The 18,417-nt window shown below is 42.2% G+C and overlaps 7 protein-coding genes across 7 annotated transcripts; 4 read left to right on the top strand and 3 right to left on the bottom strand.

The window, feature by feature from the left end:
• Positions 1 to 3,237: 3,237 nt before the first annotated feature.
• Positions 3,238 to 6,149, bottom strand: EAE98_006524 (uncharacterized protein). Its single transcript, XM_038954147.1, has 5 exons — positions 5,198 to 6,149; positions 5,105 to 5,144; positions 4,316 to 5,043; positions 4,239 to 4,255; positions 3,238 to 4,185 (listed from the first exon to the last, which is right to left on the bottom strand). Exons 1-5 carry the CDS (start codon positions 5,389 to 5,391, stop codon positions 3,494 to 3,496), a joined length of 1,671 nt encoding a protein of 556 aa, XP_038809392.1. The 5' UTR covers positions 5,392 to 6,149; the 3' UTR covers positions 3,238 to 3,493.
• A 258-nt stretch (positions 6,150 to 6,407) lies between these two features.
• EAE98_006523 (uncharacterized protein) lies at positions 6,408 to 6,953 on the top strand (the record flags this gene model as incomplete). The annotated part of the gene is made up of 2 exons (XM_038954146.1): positions 6,408 to 6,555; positions 6,757 to 6,953. 2 exons carry the CDS (start codon positions 6,408 to 6,410, stop codon positions 6,951 to 6,953), a joined length of 345 nt encoding a protein of 114 aa, XP_038809391.1.
• Positions 6,954 to 7,233: 280 nt separating this feature from the next.
• EAE98_006522 (uncharacterized protein) lies at positions 7,234 to 8,585 on the top strand (the record flags this gene model as incomplete). The annotated part of the gene is made up of 5 exons (XM_038954145.1): positions 7,234 to 7,300; positions 7,359 to 7,406; positions 7,487 to 7,735; positions 7,846 to 8,055; positions 8,182 to 8,585. 5 exons carry the CDS (start codon positions 7,234 to 7,236, stop codon positions 8,583 to 8,585), a joined length of 978 nt encoding a protein of 325 aa, XP_038809390.1.
• Positions 8,586 to 8,829: 244 nt separating this feature from the next.
• On the bottom strand, positions 8,830 to 9,928 carry EAE98_006521 (uncharacterized protein; the record flags this gene model as incomplete). The annotated part of the gene is made up of 3 exons (XM_038954144.1): positions 8,830 to 9,213; positions 9,264 to 9,853; positions 9,910 to 9,928. 3 exons carry the CDS (start codon positions 9,926 to 9,928, stop codon positions 8,830 to 8,832), a joined length of 993 nt encoding a protein of 330 aa, XP_038809389.1.
• Positions 9,929 to 10,444: 516 nt separating this feature from the next.
• EAE98_006520 (uncharacterized protein) lies at positions 10,445 to 12,458 on the top strand (the record flags this gene model as incomplete). The annotated part of the gene is made up of 2 exons (XM_038954143.1): positions 10,445 to 12,187; positions 12,273 to 12,458. The coding sequence occupies 2 exons, from the start codon at positions 10,445 to 10,447 to the stop codon at positions 12,456 to 12,458; spliced, it is 1,929 nt and encodes a 642-aa protein (XP_038809388.1).
• A 492-nt stretch (positions 12,459 to 12,950) lies between these two features.
• EAE98_006519 (uncharacterized protein) lies at positions 12,951 to 14,747 on the top strand (the record flags this gene model as incomplete). The annotated part of the gene is made up of 1 exon (XM_038954142.1): positions 12,951 to 14,747. One exon carries the CDS (start codon positions 12,951 to 12,953, stop codon positions 14,745 to 14,747), a length of 1,797 nt encoding a protein of 598 aa, XP_038809387.1.
• A 1,203-nt stretch (positions 14,748 to 15,950) lies between these two features.
• Positions 15,951 to 16,813, bottom strand: EAE98_006518 (uncharacterized protein; the record flags this gene model as incomplete). The annotated part of the gene is made up of 2 exons (XM_038954141.1): positions 15,951 to 16,381; positions 16,444 to 16,813. The coding sequence occupies 2 exons, from the start codon at positions 16,811 to 16,813 to the stop codon at positions 15,951 to 15,953; spliced, it is 801 nt and encodes a 266-aa protein (XP_038809386.1).
• Between the last annotated feature and the right edge of the window lie 1,604 nt (positions 16,814 to 18,417).

The raw sequence follows: 18,417 nt of genomic DNA, 5'->3' as shown, positions 1-18,417 counted from the left end.
TTGTGTTTTTTAGTGTTCTATGGGTTGTGTTTTTTGGTGTTCTATGGGTTGTGTTGTGTTGTGTTGTGTTGAGTATTGATAAATAGCGTTTGGTATTGTTGTTTGTATTTATTGTAGGTGTAAAGTATTTATATATTTATATGTTTATATGTTTATATGTTTATATGTTTATATGTTTATATGTTTATATGTTTATATGTTTATATGTTTATATGTTTATATGTTTATATGTTTATATGTTTATATGTTTATATGTTTATATGTTTATTGATTGAGTTATGAATATGGAATTGGAATGGGAATTGTAGAATTCGTATCTGAAGGGGGAAATTACTGGGATGAGAGGGTTATCTTATAGAGGTGTTCTGATTATTCTGAATAATTGAATGATTGAATAATTGAATGATTGAATTGTTTTGTTTTGTTTTGTTTTGTTTTGTTTTGTTTTGTTTTATTTTGTTTTGTTTTGTTATGAATTATAATTGTGATTGTATTTTGATGTTTGGAGTTTGAGACTTGGAGTTTGGAGTTTGGAATTTGTTGTGTATGTATGTATGTGTGTATATATGTATGTGTATATGTATTAAAAAGCTATACTTTTGTGGTGAAGAGTGAGAGAGAAAATGAGAATTGTGAGGATTGTATACGTGGGTTTGGATTTGGATTTGGGTTTAGTGCTGGCTGGTTCTTTCTTGGTTGATGAAGTGGAGATAGGGATGAGGAGGGGGATGGTAATAGCAATGGGGATAGGGATGGAGATTGTTTCTTGTGGTTTGGTTTCTCTTGTTTTGAATCGATTTGGTTGTTGTGTGAATTAAAGGTAGCGGAAAATAGGGGGGATGAAGGATGAGGATGAGAATGGAATATTGGTGGAGGGGATGGGTGCGGATGGGGAGTTATGGATAGGGGATAGGGGAATAGGGGTGGGAGATAGGGGCGTGGGAAATAGGGGACAGATGTGGGTACCCGATGGATTGATTATATGATGTGTGGATGAGTAGATGATTTAGGTTGAGTATATTATGCGTCGTGAGGTATGTATGAGAAGATTATTACGCTTTGAATGCATTTTCAAGGGTAGGGGAGATGGCAGAAGCTGTGATGGTGTGGTGATGGACTGTGATTGTTCGGTGAGGAGGATGTGAAAATGCGATGTGATGTGCATTATGAAGGAAAGAGGGAAAGTTAGTTTTGATTTGGTGTAAGATCGGATATTAAAGAGATAAACTCGAGATAGGTCTTTAAATTGCTGTATATGTTTTGATTTTGGATATTGAGTAAGTTAAGTGAGTGAGTATCTGGAGGAATAATGAGTTGCATGAAGTGAGATGTAAAAGAAGTTGACATTATCCGAGGCGATGAAATGTAGGGGTGAGGTTCGAGGAGATTGTGTGTGTGTGAAGGATGGATACTGTATATCTCCAGGTGCTTATAGAGATTTGTGTATATGTGTATGTATGTAGATATGTGTCTATTAGATATGAAGAAATCTTGAAGCGAGTTTAATTGAAGAAGGTATATTCTCTTTCCAAAAAGAGGGAGTCGAGAGAACCGGAAATGGGGATAATCCTTCAACATCACTCATATTATGCTATACTGAAACAAGCAGGAACGAGGTCGTGCGTCAAAGTTGAGAGGGGCGCTTCAAGCTTTCGTAGTTTAAATTTTTGAGCTAAGTCTTGATTCTTGTATACACTTTTGGATATCAATGATTTGCTGCTTCTTATGTTCACTGTTCTGTGGTTTCTGAACTTTGGGAGAGAGGGGTTGTGGAGAGACGGTGGGAGTATGGGTGTTGATACTGTATGTATAATAATTATATGTGTGTAAGGAGTCTTGAATTAGATCAATGAAGAGATGATGGGAGAAGATCGTAATTCGTGAAAGAGAATGGATGGATATCTTCGGTTGAGTTTATTGGTTTCGAGGAGCACAATGATGGTAACCGAGATAGAAGTATATAGTATGCTGGCGAGATTTTAAGGGGTTGCCATATGTTATATCAGGAAGATTTGAAAAAATTGGCTAGATAAACGGAAGTGTTCAATTTCTACCTACCTGGGTAAGTTTATTTAGATGATTTGAGGAGTTTGAACGGAGAGTGTGAAATGCTGGATAAATGTATTTTGGATATTTGAATGGTGCTGAGTAGGGGGAGTGAGTTCATGCAATGGAATTCGACATATTCGGTTCCTGATTTGCTGTCGAGAGTGTTGGATAATGTGATGGTTTCTAGATAATCTATATGATACATTCCATACTCTACCGAGGAAGATTTTGTAAATATCGAGTGTGTCTTTCAAAAGATAGGATAGTGAGATAGATTTATGAGATATCTATATACTAGCAAAAGAATGACATGAAATTCCCAAGTAAAATTTAACCAAAGCAAAGCAGCTAGAAGCTGCAACCTACACTCAAGAATGACGTGCTCGTTTAGTATTTTCCTGGTACAGGTCTTTAATATCTTGCAGTTCTACTTAAGAAATAGAGACACTTATCCCGCGATTCAATAATGAGATTCTAGAAGTCATGAGCCAGGTCATCCAAGCTCGCTTACTAGTCTAGTCCGATCTTGGTGATTTCAGGGGGGTGGCTGGAAATTTATTGCGTGTCTGGATTAGAGCTAAAGAGATAGAGAGATAGAGATTGTGCTGTACATTTCTATACCGGACTACTTGTTAATGAGGCTTAGAGGAAGGGGAAGAGACACTTAGGGATTTATTGCATGTCTGAACATAAAATGAGTATGCTTATTTCGTTTTAGAATTGGACTTGTCTGAGTATCTCGAATAGATACATATATATATATATACATATATATATCGAAATGAAAGGATTACTGGGCTAGTAGTTTAAAGACCATCATTCATCCTTTTGGAAGCATTATAGGCTGGAAGTTCACAATCTTCGGAAGCTGAGAATTAGATTTCGTATCTCGATTACGAGATCAATGAGTTCCGGAGGCCGCTCATACAATGGAAATTGTCTGTATCAATGTTGAGAAGCGAGAGCTTTCGACAATTAGTGGGATCCTCAACGGCTGAAGCAGGGTGCATTGAGTTGCCGGCTGAACGTGCTTGGGTGATACCAAGTATATTGGTTTATTATATGGTATTGTCTACCTACATCGAGAGGTATTGGCAGACCACCCGAGATGACATTCCCATACATACAAGCTGAACTTGTACTTCTTCCCGGTTTTGTCTTATACAGCCAAGTGAGTTGAGATATATTGACACAAGAACAGTGAAGATTGGAAAAAGAAGTACGAATTGAATGGAGACATTGATGTGTTAGAATCGGGGCAAATTTGATAGGAATATGATTTCAAGAATACGTGTTACGTCTACTACAGTACACTATCGGCCTGATCTCAAAGCAATATAACGACAACTACGTATCGCCAAACGCAAGTTCTATCCCAAAACTCCTAAGAACCTGAACACCACCCATTGCCCAAAAATTCCCATCTATTCGTAAACGGCGTAATTCATAATGAATCAGCTAACCAAGCAGCAAAAATACTCCCCAAACATCCCAGTCTAATAACCCAACCCATTGCTTCTGTTCCAACAACTCCAACCTCTCCTAATGCCCAAAATACTAGACTGCCCTGTAACGCAGCGATGATTTGCGGTAAAGCAATTGCCATGTTGTAGAGGCCCATTATTGTGCCTGCTTGTAACTCTTCTCGGATTCTATTTCGTTTGTGGGATGAAGAGGCAGGTTGAGCTATTTGGGAGAGGGGGATGGAAGGAGTGGAGGTAGCGGAGCGGGAGCGATGTTGAGATCGCGAAATTTCAGTTGAGATGAGGGCAAGAGGAATCCAAGTATTGGTGGCCCAGGAGATACCGAGGAAGATAACAAGGATCGAGGTAGAGACAAAGGCCGATGTTAGTAAGGTAGATATAGTGAGAAGGGTGGTGAGGATATGAGAGAGTGTCCAGACGTGGGGAAGGGTGAGAAATTTGACGTGGAGGCGGGAGATGAAAGTGGGTTTCTGATCTTTAGAACTGATGGAGGAGGGCGAGATGAATAAAGGGAGTATCAGGTTTGAGATGAGTGCAACGAGGGCGAAGAGAATCATGATAAATGTTGCATGGCGGATGGAATGAGATGATGTGGTAGGAAATGCGATAGTAGGAGTTTCCTTTTTGGATATCGCGGTGTATTCTGCTTCATCTGGATCCAGTCAGTTTCGCTATTATTAGCATTAGAAATCGTGAGTAACATACAAAGACCGCCTAGGTATCTAGATCATTTTATTAGGATCATTTTCTAAAGTCACGAGATGACAATCAAGAGAACTTACGAGGTTATATAAAATAAAAACGGAAACCAGCCTATCCAAGCAAAAAATTGAACCACGCAAATCTTCCTGATCTCTGGCGGACACGTCTTTATGCTGCTAAGAATTTGACGTAAGTTCCCTGTGAAACTTTGCTTTTTTGTACTCGCATCCAAATCTACAAAACGTTTTTCTTTTGCCGTAAAGCAGGTCACCGCAACAGTTGAACCCAATGCCACGGAAGCAATCAGACAAAGCCCTTTTAATTGAGTGTCGCCAAGCCATGGTAAATATTTCGGCAGAGAAACATAGCCGGCAGTGTACCCTAAAATTGAACCAATCCCGGCGGCAGCACTCGCATATCCGCAAGCTTTTACCTGTTGTTTCGGCGGAACACAGTCTACGATAATTGCCCTTAGTCCCCCTTGCACGGGTTGAATTGCGATATTCAAAGCCCATATCCAAGCAGCTGCGGTAAGCCCTTTACATATCATTGCGCTGCGACCTACGGGGGAGCTTCCAAAAAAGGCAAAGAGGTATGATATCAGGTCAGTTGTCCAAGGAAGTGCGAGGATACAGACAATGGTTGCGACAGTACCTATGATAATAAATGGTCGACGGCGGCCGAAATAGTGTTGAGAGCGATCAGATAGAATGCCGATGTATGGTTGAACGATAGCACCAGAGAGGGGACCAGCGAGCCAAACTAGGGATATGAGGTAGCTGGGAACCGAGAGCGAGACCAGATAAGGCTTGAATAATTAGTTATGCACATGATTATAAGGACATAAGAAATATTAGATATATGCTTACAGAGCCTTGAGACATAATGGCCGTCCATATCACTTGAAGTCTACCGAATGTCAACAATGAATGACAGAACCAATACCAAGGGGGGGGATTTACCCGCCAGTGCTGATGGCCAGACACATTAAGTATAAATTCCCAACTTCCATCGCATCTTTCTCTTTCGCATCTGATTCTCGAAGTAAAGAAGTCTCGCTGTCTTCGAGAAATTGTTCGTCCATATCCATATAATCCAATTCATCCAATCTATCTTCCGCTGGCAGCCCCTCTTCCTCTATGCCCGCTCGTGACATCTTGTCGCGAGACACACTGTACACTGAGCAGGGAAGCCAAAAAATGAGACAAATGTTAAAAATAATATAGACAACCAATGCCGTACTATCTGTCTTTAACACAAAATCGCATTTGAGGATTCAACACAAAAAACCAACAAAAATAACCAACGAAAGTTAAAATACAATACAAACAGAAGATGGGCTGAGGAAGGATTGTCGTGCTGACGTTTGCCTCAGTTGTACACGCAATTGCGCATGCATGTCCACTCGTATCTACGATTGGTGCGCACCAAATCCCATTTGCGAACTTGTGGTTCGCCGAAAGCTGTTGTGCAACTTGTGCTCCATGATGTGGAGATTTCAAAGGGCAACCTATTTGTTTAAAGGAGCAATTAACGTTCCTGCCACCTTCCTATTTGAATATGGTCTATGTGCCCATTTGCAACATTATTGTTAGGCCACCCTTGTAGATGAAGATATAAACTTCTGGAGATAAAACATCAACGGCGGACTGATTTTGTGAGCCTTTCGATCAAGCTTCATGGGAGAGTCCCAGATATATATCAGCCGCCTCGAGGGTTGACGATTTATTGTCGTGTGTTAGGGGAAGAGAAAACTTTGGTGGTCCAGCAGCATGATCTCCGCGCCCGTGGGATAGAGAAACCTCTCAAGTAAACGGAAACGATCACGACTCGAACGATCGAATGGTTCTCATCCACGAGTCAAGACCTCATACACTATTATTCATCCACAAGCTGAATACTTTCGTCTCATCGCATCGAAGCATCTCTTCCGACAACAACCATCTTACCCGATCTCAATGTTGGATTCCAAAATCACGTGATGCTACCAGAATAAACCTCGGTTCAATTGAAAAGCTCCTTCATCTTCCGCCTCCGGTATTGACCGACCCCCGCGTTATCACAAGCTTATCTGAGTAACTTGACCCATTATCTCAAGATAAATTATCCTGTCCTGAAGGAAGCTCGGTACTACAAGTCAATGGACAGTAAGACGTCAGTTGCTCGAAAACAATGCTTGGAATTGGAAGCCAAGAAGAACAGAGAGCATTTGCGACAATTGAAGAAACACAACTGCATTCATCCTTTGTCTCAATTGCATTTGGCATGTTGAATACCGGCAATGAAATCAATTTTTCAACCACTCCAAATCGCCCGCATGGTAAGTCCAACGATAGAAAGTTTGCAAGTTTGCATCTAGTTTTTATATCAAAATTCGGCTTTTGCCCCTCCATATCAAAAGCAAGCTCTACGCTCCGCCGCTTCAGGCGTCCCTGGCTGCACATCCCCTAAAATCTATATCCGTTGAACCGAGCTACCAACCGGCACGTCGAAGACCAAGCACAAGCTTAGCATTTCTTAGCTGCCATCCGAGTCCGGGGCTCCACAACTTTCAATTGGAAGCCCATTCCCTTTCCCTATTCATGCAAGGCTGTGAAGTACAACGGGACTTGGCTTGAGGGAAGAGATGGGCCGCGGGACAAGATAGCTCGGCCCAGCTGGACGAACGCAAACGGAAAGGATGTAGACTCATATATACACTTGAGCAAGCAGCATTAAGGGTTTATTTACTTTTATTGTTCTCTTATTTCTCTGAAGTAGAAACAAGCTGCTTTTTGATTCGTTTTTATCTTATGACTTTTGAATATCTCTTGGAATCGCAAACGTCAATATCGAAGTGCACCTTCACATGTTAGAGACATAGACAATCAATTGCGCATAGTTGTTGTATCGATCTACCTACCAATATTGAAATCCATTGGCCTCGATCAGAGCTTTACATTTGATCAAACTTCTACAATTACACAAATCCTCTGCGAAGAGGTAATATATACCCAACATGTCAGCGAAAAGCGTCAAAGGCACAGATGGCAAGAAACCGGCCTCAGCGGCCACAAATCTTGTTGGTGAGTCACTTCCTCCATATCTATAAATTCCAATTGAATATTGTCTAACAACATATAGCTGGTGGAGCCGCAGGAATGATGGAGGCTCTTGTATGCCATCCTTTAGGTGCGTTTCTCCCTAATCACCCACTCATTGGACACCCTTCTAAACTACTCCTCGAATTCTAACCAATTTTCATCCGATAGACACAATTAAAGTCCGTATGCAACTGTCTCGCCGGGCACGCGCCCCCGGTGCGCCAAAACGAGGATTCATCACCACGGGTGCCGAGATCATGAAGCGCGAAACTCCCCTCGGTCTCTACAAAGGACTCGGTGCCGTTATAACTGGTATCGTACCGAAGATGGCTATAAGATTTACAAGTTTTGAGGCGTACAAGAAGTGGCTAGCGGATAAGGAGACCGGGGTTGTTAGTGGGAGAGCTACATTTTTGGGTATGTCTACCTTTCTTATGATTTCTGGGGTTATGAAAGAACGACCAGGAGAGACATACAGGCGCTTCATAGAAAAAATTGACAAAATGCTAACATACTACCTTCTCTAGCCGGTCTAGCAGCAGGTATAACTGAAGCCGTCGCCGTTGTAACACCCATGGAAGTAATAAAGATTCGTCTTCAAGCCCAACACCATAGTATGGCTGATCCTCTCGATATACCAAAATATCGTAATGCCGCACATGCATTATATACAGTTGTAAAAGAAGAAGGATTCGGTGCTTTATATCGTGGAATTTCTTTAACCGCTTTACGGCAAGGTATGTTTTCTCCCTTGTTATCAGTTATTTCCTATTTCACTATCCCCGCATTTCCCCACCACGTTCCCCAGGCCATGCATAGTTTAAGTGGTTTGCAATTCAGTTTTCATACTAACCCTCCACCAGGTTCGAATCAAGCTGTAAACTTCACCGCTTATACCGAGTTCAAAGAACTGCTCCAGAAATGGCAACCCCAGTACTCCGACTCCCCCATCCCCTCCTACCAAACTACGTTAATCGGTCTGGTATCTGGAGCTATGGGTCCTCTATCTAACGCACCTATCGATACCATCAAGACGCGTTTACAGAAAACTCCAGGAGTACCTGGAGAAACGGCACTCAGTAGGATAAAAACTATTGCAGGGGACATGTTTAGACAGGAAGGATTTCATGCGTTTTATAAGGGAATTACACCGCGGATAATGCGAGTTGCGCCGGGTCAGGCTGTCACATTTACGGTTTATGAATTTTTGAAGGAGAAGTTGGAGCATAGCGATATGCCATTGTTTGGAGGGAAATATGAAGAGTGAATGGATATGTGCGTAGATAAAGGGGACAACGGGACTTTTTGAGTATATATCCAGAACTCACGATACGCTCGGGTAGAATGTGGGGAGATATAATGCCGTTGTATAATATGGTTTTCCAAGAATGATCATTTCGCATAAATATCGTCTCGTATAGGAGAGAGGGAGCACCCATAAATCCTTTAACCAAATTCATATTGTCCTTGCGCTTGATAATGTATACGGAGTCAAAATTTATCCTAAATATCTATGCTCTTCCAGGTCTCTTAGGTCTGGCGAATGTTTTCTTCACTTCTGCCTTAGGATGTAAATCGGAATCGATACTTTCTTGAGAAATATCCTCGGGAGATCCAGCTTCGAGTCTTTTCTCAATGGTGAGTCCTGCCTCTGACTCAGCCAATTGTTGAGCTGATCGAGAGGATGATGCATAGATCATTCGTTCTTTTATCTTGGAACCTGAAGGGCAAGTGTAAATGAACAGTATTGGCGAGGAAGTTGAGCCGTTATGGTCGTGAGTGTAGCGATAGAAAGAGAACCGAGGCTCGGTGGCAGATATAGTGCTACTAAGTTCTGAGATAGATGTTTGTGTCTTTGAAGCAAGTTCCATGGTTTCTTGCGCAATGTTCATTTTCTAGGGCTCGTTAGCAATTGGATATCAATTCAAAGAACAACGAAACTTACGATCTGAACCAGGTTATGTGCACCGTCCTGGTTGAGCCCCTTTAAGGCTTCTAATGCATCTGGAGTAGCTGGCATACTAATGCCGCTACTTACATGACTCTTCCTCTCATTCATACCTCTGCCTTCTTCTGCCTCCTTCCTCTTTACCTCGCCCAGACTTTGTTCCTCTTCTGTTAATGGCGCGGCCAATTTAACATGTTTATCATGCTTAGCGAACCCTTCCTTTGTCAACTCTTCCTTCATAGTCGCGAATATTGTTTCTCGGAATCGCTCGATTCCCAATTCTCGAACCAAGGTAAGACGTGTAGACGCGAACAGCATCTTCTGACGAACAGGCGCAGAGTCGGGAACATAGGTTATGGCAACGAAAGGGGCGGGGTCATTGGAGGGATAGCGACGAAGTATTATGTATAAAGCAGCTTTTTCTTGGAGATGTGGTGCTAGGAGGTCGAGATCATTGTCGAAGGATGAAGTGGAGGGTTCGAGGATAGCGGAAGGGGTGAGTCTTTCCCCAGTGATGGTACAGAGAAGACCTCTCTGCGATTCCGTAGATACGAACGTTTTAAACGCCGTGTGAAGTTCTTGGGAAGCTATGAGAATACAAGTGGTTAGTTCTACTCAGAACAACATTGAGATGCTGCTATACCTGTTATTCCAGACTGCATTTTGAAGGACTTGTCTGTGACACTGTAAAACTTAATTGAAGAGAAGAATGGGTGCGTTCGATTAAATGTATTTAATAATCCAAAAACCCGGAACTTTTGACACGACAACAAGTACAACAATGATGACTGCGGGGCGCGAATCAAATAGATTGGCAAGGGGGGAAGTTGGGAACGAACGGTGAATCTTAAGTGGGGCACACTAAAAGAGGGGCACCTTGCATAAGAGAGCTTCAAGCTTTCCTTTCTTAACTTCACATTCACTCTATCGTTTTAGACTTCACTTCACTCCCACATTGCATCGCATCGCATAATTGCAAACCGTACTTATATATTTTTAATCAAGATGGAAGGTACGCAGCAGACTACAGCTGCTTTAATTGGTAAGTTGTTACTATTTATTTACAACTCTCATGATTCAAACGCAATTAATCATCGACTTAATCAATCGATACAATCACGATCTCGACAGCGACCAGAACGAAATCGATAACACAGCAAACCCGACTCAAATTCAACATGTCTTGTGATCGCGATCCTTGGGATTCTTCTCGCGGTGAAATTATAGGGACGGTCTCCGGAAATTCAATTGCGACCAGTGATTCCACCAGAATCAATGAAGACAATGCAATCGATTCCTCAACCCCTTCTCGCCCTGGATTTATATCTAGAACGGTCTCGAGTGACTACAACATGGCCAATGATTCCATCAGAATCGATGAAGGCAATGCCGCCAACTTCATGGCTCCTCCTGGCAGTGAGCACATGTCTGGAGCGCCGGCTAGTTATCCTACAAGTCATCTCACTGGAATCAATGAATCCAGCGTCACCGATACATCAAATCCCGCTTCTCCTGGGCCCATTTCTAGAATGTTATTCAGTGATTCCGTCATGACCAATTGGCCAATGGTCTCCGACTCATCTATGAATCAATCTACCGACGCCGTAGCAACTGAGCCTATGTCGTGGCTACCTGGTCCAGAGGTTGCAATGCCCTACTCTAGTGACAATCAATTCGGAAATATGCCTCCTCAACCCATTGGCGCTCTAACTTATGGGCTTAACATGCCTCCACAGCCCATTGGGTCTACTGGCGGAAATACATCAAGCACTAGATTGCCCTACTACGGAGTTGGCATGCATCCACTACTCGTTAATTCTACTGCCGAAAGTACCTCAAGCACTAGAATGCCATACCACGGAGTTGGCATGCATCCACTACTTGTTGATTCTACTAGCGGAAATGCATCAAGCGCTTTACCCAACAATGAAGTTAGCATGCGTCTACAATCTCCCATTCAGTTTGCTAGCGAAAATATCACAAACCCCAGCTTGCTTAATGAATATGCAGCAAACGAAGTAGTAGGATTTGTTGAACCAGTCTTCAACAATCACACGCCGCATCAAGGGGCTGCAAGTCTCGGTTTGCCCAGGGAAGCCACAACAGCCAACGAACTTGTTTTCGACAACGGTACAATGCGCCAAGAGGGTTCTTCTGCACAAATGACCCAAAATGGTTTACACATGGAAGTATCCTTAAACTTTGAAGACGCATCTATACCAGGCTTGCTCAACGAAGTCACAGCAACCACGCAACCAATTTCCAATAACGAAATGTTGCGTCAAAATGATTCATACGCACAAGTAGCTCAAAATGACATGTCCATGGGAAATCTTCTCGGCAATGGGAATGAATCAAGGGTTTCATTGTTCAACGCATTCGGAGCAAACGAATTCTCAGAATTACCCGAACTAGACTTTGGCAATAGCACGTTGCACCAAGATGATCCAAATCCAAACTTGCCCAACGAACTCACAGCAAATGAGTTCGCAGAACTACCTGAAGTAGTCCTTGACAATGGCATGTTGCACCAAGATGGTCTACGCCCCAACTTGTTCAATGAAGTCACAGCGATCACCGAACCAGTTGCCAGCAAGGAAGCCGCATCAATCACGGGACAAGTCGCCAACAATGAATTCACAGCAGCTACCGAATCAGTTGCCGAAGATGAAAGACCGAGTCAAAATGATCCAGTCCATAAACACGGATCTGTTCACAATGATGGCTCAGCAGATAACCTAGCCGAAATACGCAGATCCAAAGCTGACGAACTCACAGACCGCCAGGAACGTGCTATCGCTGCTCTCCTTATTCGTTTCCAGAATCTCGTTAAACTTGCTGCGCTACCTACTGAAGATGCATTTACGAAGGAGACTGCAGCCGCAGAGGGATTGAGAATGGAGGTTGAGAGTAATGCCTTGGTACGTCTATTCTTATTTCTTTTATCTAGCATCTAGAGTATCCGGGGTTAAGCTTAGTGAGTATCACTGATAACTGTATGAGCAGACAAGCGCAGCAGAAGATCTCTTAAAGTTGACTAGAGAATTGAAGGAGTTTTGGATTTTTGGGTCATTAAGAGGAATCGGCGAAGGAGAAGGTGATGGAGAAATGGAGACCGATTCAAAGAAGGTCGCGGAATTGATTGAGAAGCAATTGGAGAAAAAGCATGAGCAAGAGAAAAACAAGGTATAATCAAGATTTACACTGAGTATTTGGCGTTCAAGATGGGGAATGGGAGCATACTGGACTGGCTGTCTTATTTCCATGGAGTATGGGAACGGGTGGTAGATACCAGGCGTTTTGGTAAAGCCCTGTATCAAAATGCTTTACTAAAAAGGATAAATCTGAGAATATCAGAAATGTCTATTCTTAGTATTCATGTAGGTAAAATTCTTTGATTTACACTCACAGTACCTAAAAATAATACAATATAAAAGAAGGCAACGAATCTTAAGTCAAGGAATTAATAAACTCTTTGTGAGGTATGAAATGATTGGCTAAGATCAAACGTAATGAACAAGGCTGAAGCACGGCTGATGTTAGCCTTATGCACCAATTAGGAAATTTTCCAACAAAGAAATTCTGACAACCCCAACTCAAAAAGTGCAGGCTCTCTCAATGCTTTCTCTTTACAAAACCACCAACCACAATCGCCTTGGACTTTTACGTTCGATCACAATTGCAATGTCATCTCCACCAAACCCTAGAGCTAGAAAGCAACCTCGTAGAGGTCGTTATTCTTCTCAATTAGCAAGTACCAGAGGAAATGCCAGAAATGCCAGAGGTGGCAGCAATGCTCAAATTGTATCACCTATCCAAAATGCATCACCTATCCAGCATGCAGCATTTTCTACTTCCACATCCTTTGCAGAAGAAATGGCTGCAGTTGCCGCTCCTCCACTTACCACTGCAGTCCCTCTCGATACTCCACGATTCGCAGATCTCGGTGCTGAAAATCTCCTCAACCCAATCCTTCTCCAGACCATTACTGAAGACTTAAAATTCGACCACATGATGCCGGTTCAAGCCGCAACTCTCCGTCCTTTACTTTCAGAACGCGCAGATTGTTTGGCACAGGCTAAGACTGGAACTGGAAAAACCATTGCTTTTCTTATTCCTGCGATTCAGACACTTATTAACAAACAGAGACGTCCTCAAGATGGAATTTCTCTGTTAGTCATGACACCAACGAGAGAACTTGCACAGCAAATAGCAAAGGAAGCGAGTCAATTATTACAACGTCTTCCTTATTATAAAGTTGGATTTGCCATCGGTGGAACAAATAAAACTGCAGAGGAGAAGAATATTTTGAAGGGCTGTAATATTCTTATTGCTACTCCAGGTCGATTATTCGACCATCTTAATGATGAAAGAATTATCGATGCTTTCCGCAATCTCGATACCATCGTTCTTGACGAGGCAGATAGATTACTCGATATGGGATTTATGAATGCCATTAAAGATATTATCAGATGTCTCCCAGACAAGGCCAAAACCAACAGACAAGGAATGCTCTTCTCCGCCACTATTGCTCCTCATGTTGAAAAGGTCGCTCACTTAGTTCTCTCAAAAGATTACAAGTTCATCTCCACCATTCCCAAGGGAGAAGTCAATACTCATGAACGTGTTCCTCAACATCTCGTTACCGTTCCAAATTTCTCTGATGTGGCCCCAGCAATGGTAGGTTCTATTCGCGAAGAAATGAAATTGGAAGGTAAGGATAGCTTCAAGGCTATTGTTTTTGCGCCTACCGCTGCCCTTGTAGACTTCTACGCCGATATTCTCTCTCAACTATCAGATCTCCCACCCATCACCGCATTACATTCTCGTGTATCTCAAAGTAAGAGAACAAAAGTCACAAACGATTATCGTGAAGCCAAAAATGGTATTCTTGTAGCTACAGATGTAGTTGCTCGTGGAATGGATTTCCCGGGCGTCACTAACGTCTTTCAAGTTGGCATTCCAGCCGATAAAGAATCTTACATTCATCGTCTAGGTCGTACAGCGAGAGCAGGCAAAGAAGGTCGTGGTGTATTCATCGTCACAGATGCCGAAGGCGCATTTCCAAAATGGACATTGAAAGAAATCCAATTTCTACCAACACCCGCAGATCTGAGCTCTGCAAATGATGTTTTAAGAGTAGCATCGAAGATGGATAATCATTCAAAAACATATCAAGCTTGGTTGGGATACTATAAGAACCATCTTAAACTTATGAAGTGGGATAATGCGGAGTTAGTTCGTCAAGGCAATGTTTATGCAAAGGAGGGATTGGGTGCACCAGAGACGCCAACTCTTTACAGAGGCATTGTGGGAAAGATGGGACTTAAGGGTACTCCAGGTTTGACTATCATTCCAGATCCTCCTAGAGTTCCACATGGAGGAGGAAGAGGTGGTGGTGGTGGCGAGGGAAGAAGTGCCGGGAGTGGAGGAAGAGGTGGTAGAGGCGGTAGAGGTGGTGCTAGAGGTGGCAGAAACTGATGACCTTAATGGTACACGTGGATATGTACATGGTTAATGATGTGGAAAATGACACTTCCGTCATATTTCACCAGTACACATCTCCAAGCCACGACGACTCAAAATAAAACACGAAGCGTCTATGAGTTTCATTGGCTAGTTGATGGATGAATTTGATGTATAGATAGATAGATAGAAGGAAGGATAGAAGGCTAGATACCTACAAAATGGCATGGATGGCGCGTCGTGGCGTAGTAGGCGTTTCATTTCGTTTTCAGCATAAAAGTCTTTTATTTGAGATTTCTAGTTATGAGTATAGATAGCTGAGGTAGATTCTCTTATTCTAGATTTCTAGTTGTGTTTTACTGGAATGGAAATTGATTATTTTTTACTCTGGTGTCTTGGGTGGTGTTGTGATGTGATGTGATGTGATGTGCTGTGATGTGATGTGCTGTGTTGTGTTGGGTTGTATTAGGTGGTGTTGTGCTGTGATGTGATATGATATAATTTATATTCTATTTGTTTTTATATCAGGTATACTATATCAGGTATACTATATCAGGTATACTATATCAGGTATACCATATCACCTCTTGTTTGTGTTTGTTTAGTAAGATTGATTGGAATAGATGAAGTATAGATGAAGGAGGTAGGTAGATGAAGTAGGTAGATGAAGTATATAGATAAAGTATTTAGATGAAATATATAAATAAAATAGATAGATAAAGTATTTAGATGAAGTATTTAGATGAAATATATAGATGAAGTATATAAATAAAGTAGGTAGGTGAAGTAGATAGGTGAAGTAGGTAGATGAAGTATTTAGATAAAGTATATAGATGAAGTATGAAGTATATAGATGAAATGTAGATGAAGTAGGTAGGTGAAGCAGGTAGGTAAAGAATGAATGGGCTAGAGTGTGGTAGTGACTTAAATATCTGATGAAAATCATATTGAATTAGGGGTGTCATTTATATCGTTCAGGTCGGAGTGAAACTACTTTACAAATTATATATCATGATATAGATTACTATCACTTGAAGTGGTTTTGATCGTATATAATCATGTTGTATTCACTCAAAGGAAAAATATTATCGAGAAAAAATTGCTTTTCATTTCAATCGAATGTCGCTAAAATATCAGCCATCATTTTTTGTGGCAAACTCCAAAACCCAGCCATTCCTTTCATCCCAGTCATGTCATGAAAAAATAGATATAATACATTTATCTGCAGCAGTAACCACCGTCGATAACGATGTCAGCTCCAGTGGTATAGGTGGAAGCATCAGATACCAAGTAGACATAGGCACCCTTCAACTCCTTGGCTTCACCATCACGACCCATAGGGATCATGGACTTCCACAAAGCTTGAGTCTTTTGGTCGACAAAGTCGGAAAGACCAGTGTCAATGTAACCTGGGGAGATAGAGTTGACACGGGCGAAGTCGCGCCATTCGTTGGCGAGGGAGCGTGCCATGTGAATGCATCCTGCCTTGGCAACGTTGTATGAGGTTTGCTCTTGTGGGAAGTTGGCGATGTGACCGGACATCGAAGCGGTGATGACGAAAGAACCGGTTCCACGCTCCTTGAAGTGGTGTCCAACGGCCTTTGCGCAGTGGAAGGTTCCGTTAAGATCGGTTTGAATGACCTCGTTCCCTAAAGATGGGTATTAGTGATGGTTCATTACAAAGAAAAACTAGCGTTGGGAAATAACTTACAAGCCTCGACGGTTCCATCGAGAATACCGCTATCAGCAGTTCTACCAGCGTTGGCAATGAAAGCATCGACCTTTCCGAATTCCTTGACAACATCGGCAACCAACTTCTCTACGCTAGCATAATCACCAATGTCCAACTTGTATGCCTTAGCCTTGACACCATACGTCTCGGCCAATTCCTTGGCGTTCTTCTCACCTCCCTCGGGACGGGAAGAGTATGTGATGGCGACATCAGCACCCATCTCGGCACATCCTCGTGCGGCTTCGATACCCATTCCCTTGGGCCCGGAAGCACCGGTGATGATGACAACCTTTCCCTTTAAGGAGAAGAGGTCCTTGAGGGAATCAGCTTTTGGGATGGAGATAGGCATGATGATTGAGTATTGTGTTTTTGTTTGGGTATTATAAAGAGAAAAGTTAAAGTTGAGAGATTGTTCTTGAAGTTTTGAGAGAGGAAGTTTTTGTATGTATGAGGAAGAAAGAAAAGAAGAGGAAGAGGGGAAGATGACTTGTATTTATTCTTTTTTGTCCGTCTTACCTGGAAGGGCTTACCAGGTTCTCAAAGTGTCGACAAAAAGAAGGCACTAGATTCGGAGAATCAGAAAAGGTAGGTACGTATCTCGTAGATTACTGTAGATTACTGCCGATAGTACAAGGTAGGTCGATAGACGCTTGCGGCTTTCTCTCTCAATGTACTATCTGACCTTCTGAACTTCTCAAGGGAACTAAATGCGGGGCAGCCCTCAAAGGACGAATGAAGCAATGACGTTCCTGAAGACCCCACCTGCTTGCGGTTGATCGTCCACTCCCGACCACTCCTACTTGCCAGGTTGGGACATCGCAATGCTTGATAAATTGATTATGGAATCATGATGCATCGAGATGATGAGGAGGACCTTGATAGATAGATGCATACTCGTACTTAGGTACCTAGGTATTGTATTGTGTGTTACGTGTTGTAACTTGTGTATTACCGGTATGTATTATGGCCTTCTTATTTATTTATTTATGTGTGCATGTATTTACGTATTTACGTATTTATCTAGGTACTTACTCAGTATTTACTTAATTCCTTATTTCTTATTACTTTCATTACCTACATATCATAGTGTTTGAATTCTTTCTTCACTCTAACATTTACTCCCTCCCCCCAAAATGACATCATCATCATCATCATCATCATCATCAAAAAATCCCAAATCCCATGCCCCGCACCAAAAGTTCTCGATAGCTACGATACGCATCCACCGGAAAGAGAATAAAACCCGCTCAAGCAAACCCCTGACAACCAACAAATTAATTACAGAAAATCATCTATCGTAGATGTTTGACGGCACAATCGGAATCCGTTACATGCATGGTAGTGGGAGCAGGAGAAGGAGTGGATCAACTTTAAAGCTTTTCATGGATGGAGATTCCACACTTTCTTCGGCGTGAAACTTGGTGTGAAAGAATAAGGAGGTTTATTCGGCCCGGAAGGGAGTACGTGTGGTTACTGATGATGTTACTTATGATGTTACCATTTCCACATTACATTGATGGGAGTGAAGTGTAACCAGTACCAAGTATAGATACCAACCTACATACCAATTCGTGATATCATTTTTCTGGACCTCAATAGAGAAGTGTGGAATTCGTATCGTGGGATAAAGGAGGTATTGCTCCTTGTTCGTGTGTGTTAGTCAGTTATTAGTGCTACAATACAGATTATTCATACGTTGTACTCACACGGTGTACTCACACCTCACACCTCACACCTCACATCTCACATCTCACATTCACATTCACATCCATATTTACCAAGACATGTTGAACCTCTCAAGGTTGTTCTTGGCCGATTTCTAGTAAGATCACGTTCAAAAAATGTTTGACGATTGGTTACTTATTCACCACCTTGCATCTCACCAAAACCTTCTCCTACATTTCCGAATCTGACATTGGTTCTCACATTTACCATCTACGGGTCTCGACTCTT

The sequence above is a fragment of the Botrytis deweyae genome, assembly GCF_014898535.1.
Source record: "Botrytis deweyae strain B1 chromosome Unknown BDEW_014, whole genome shotgun sequence".
Classification (NCBI taxonomy): domain Eukaryota; kingdom Fungi; phylum Ascomycota; class Leotiomycetes; order Helotiales; family Sclerotiniaceae; genus Botrytis; species Botrytis deweyae.
Note: the sequence above shows the minus strand (reverse complement) of the source record. Positions and strands in the feature narration are given on the sequence as shown.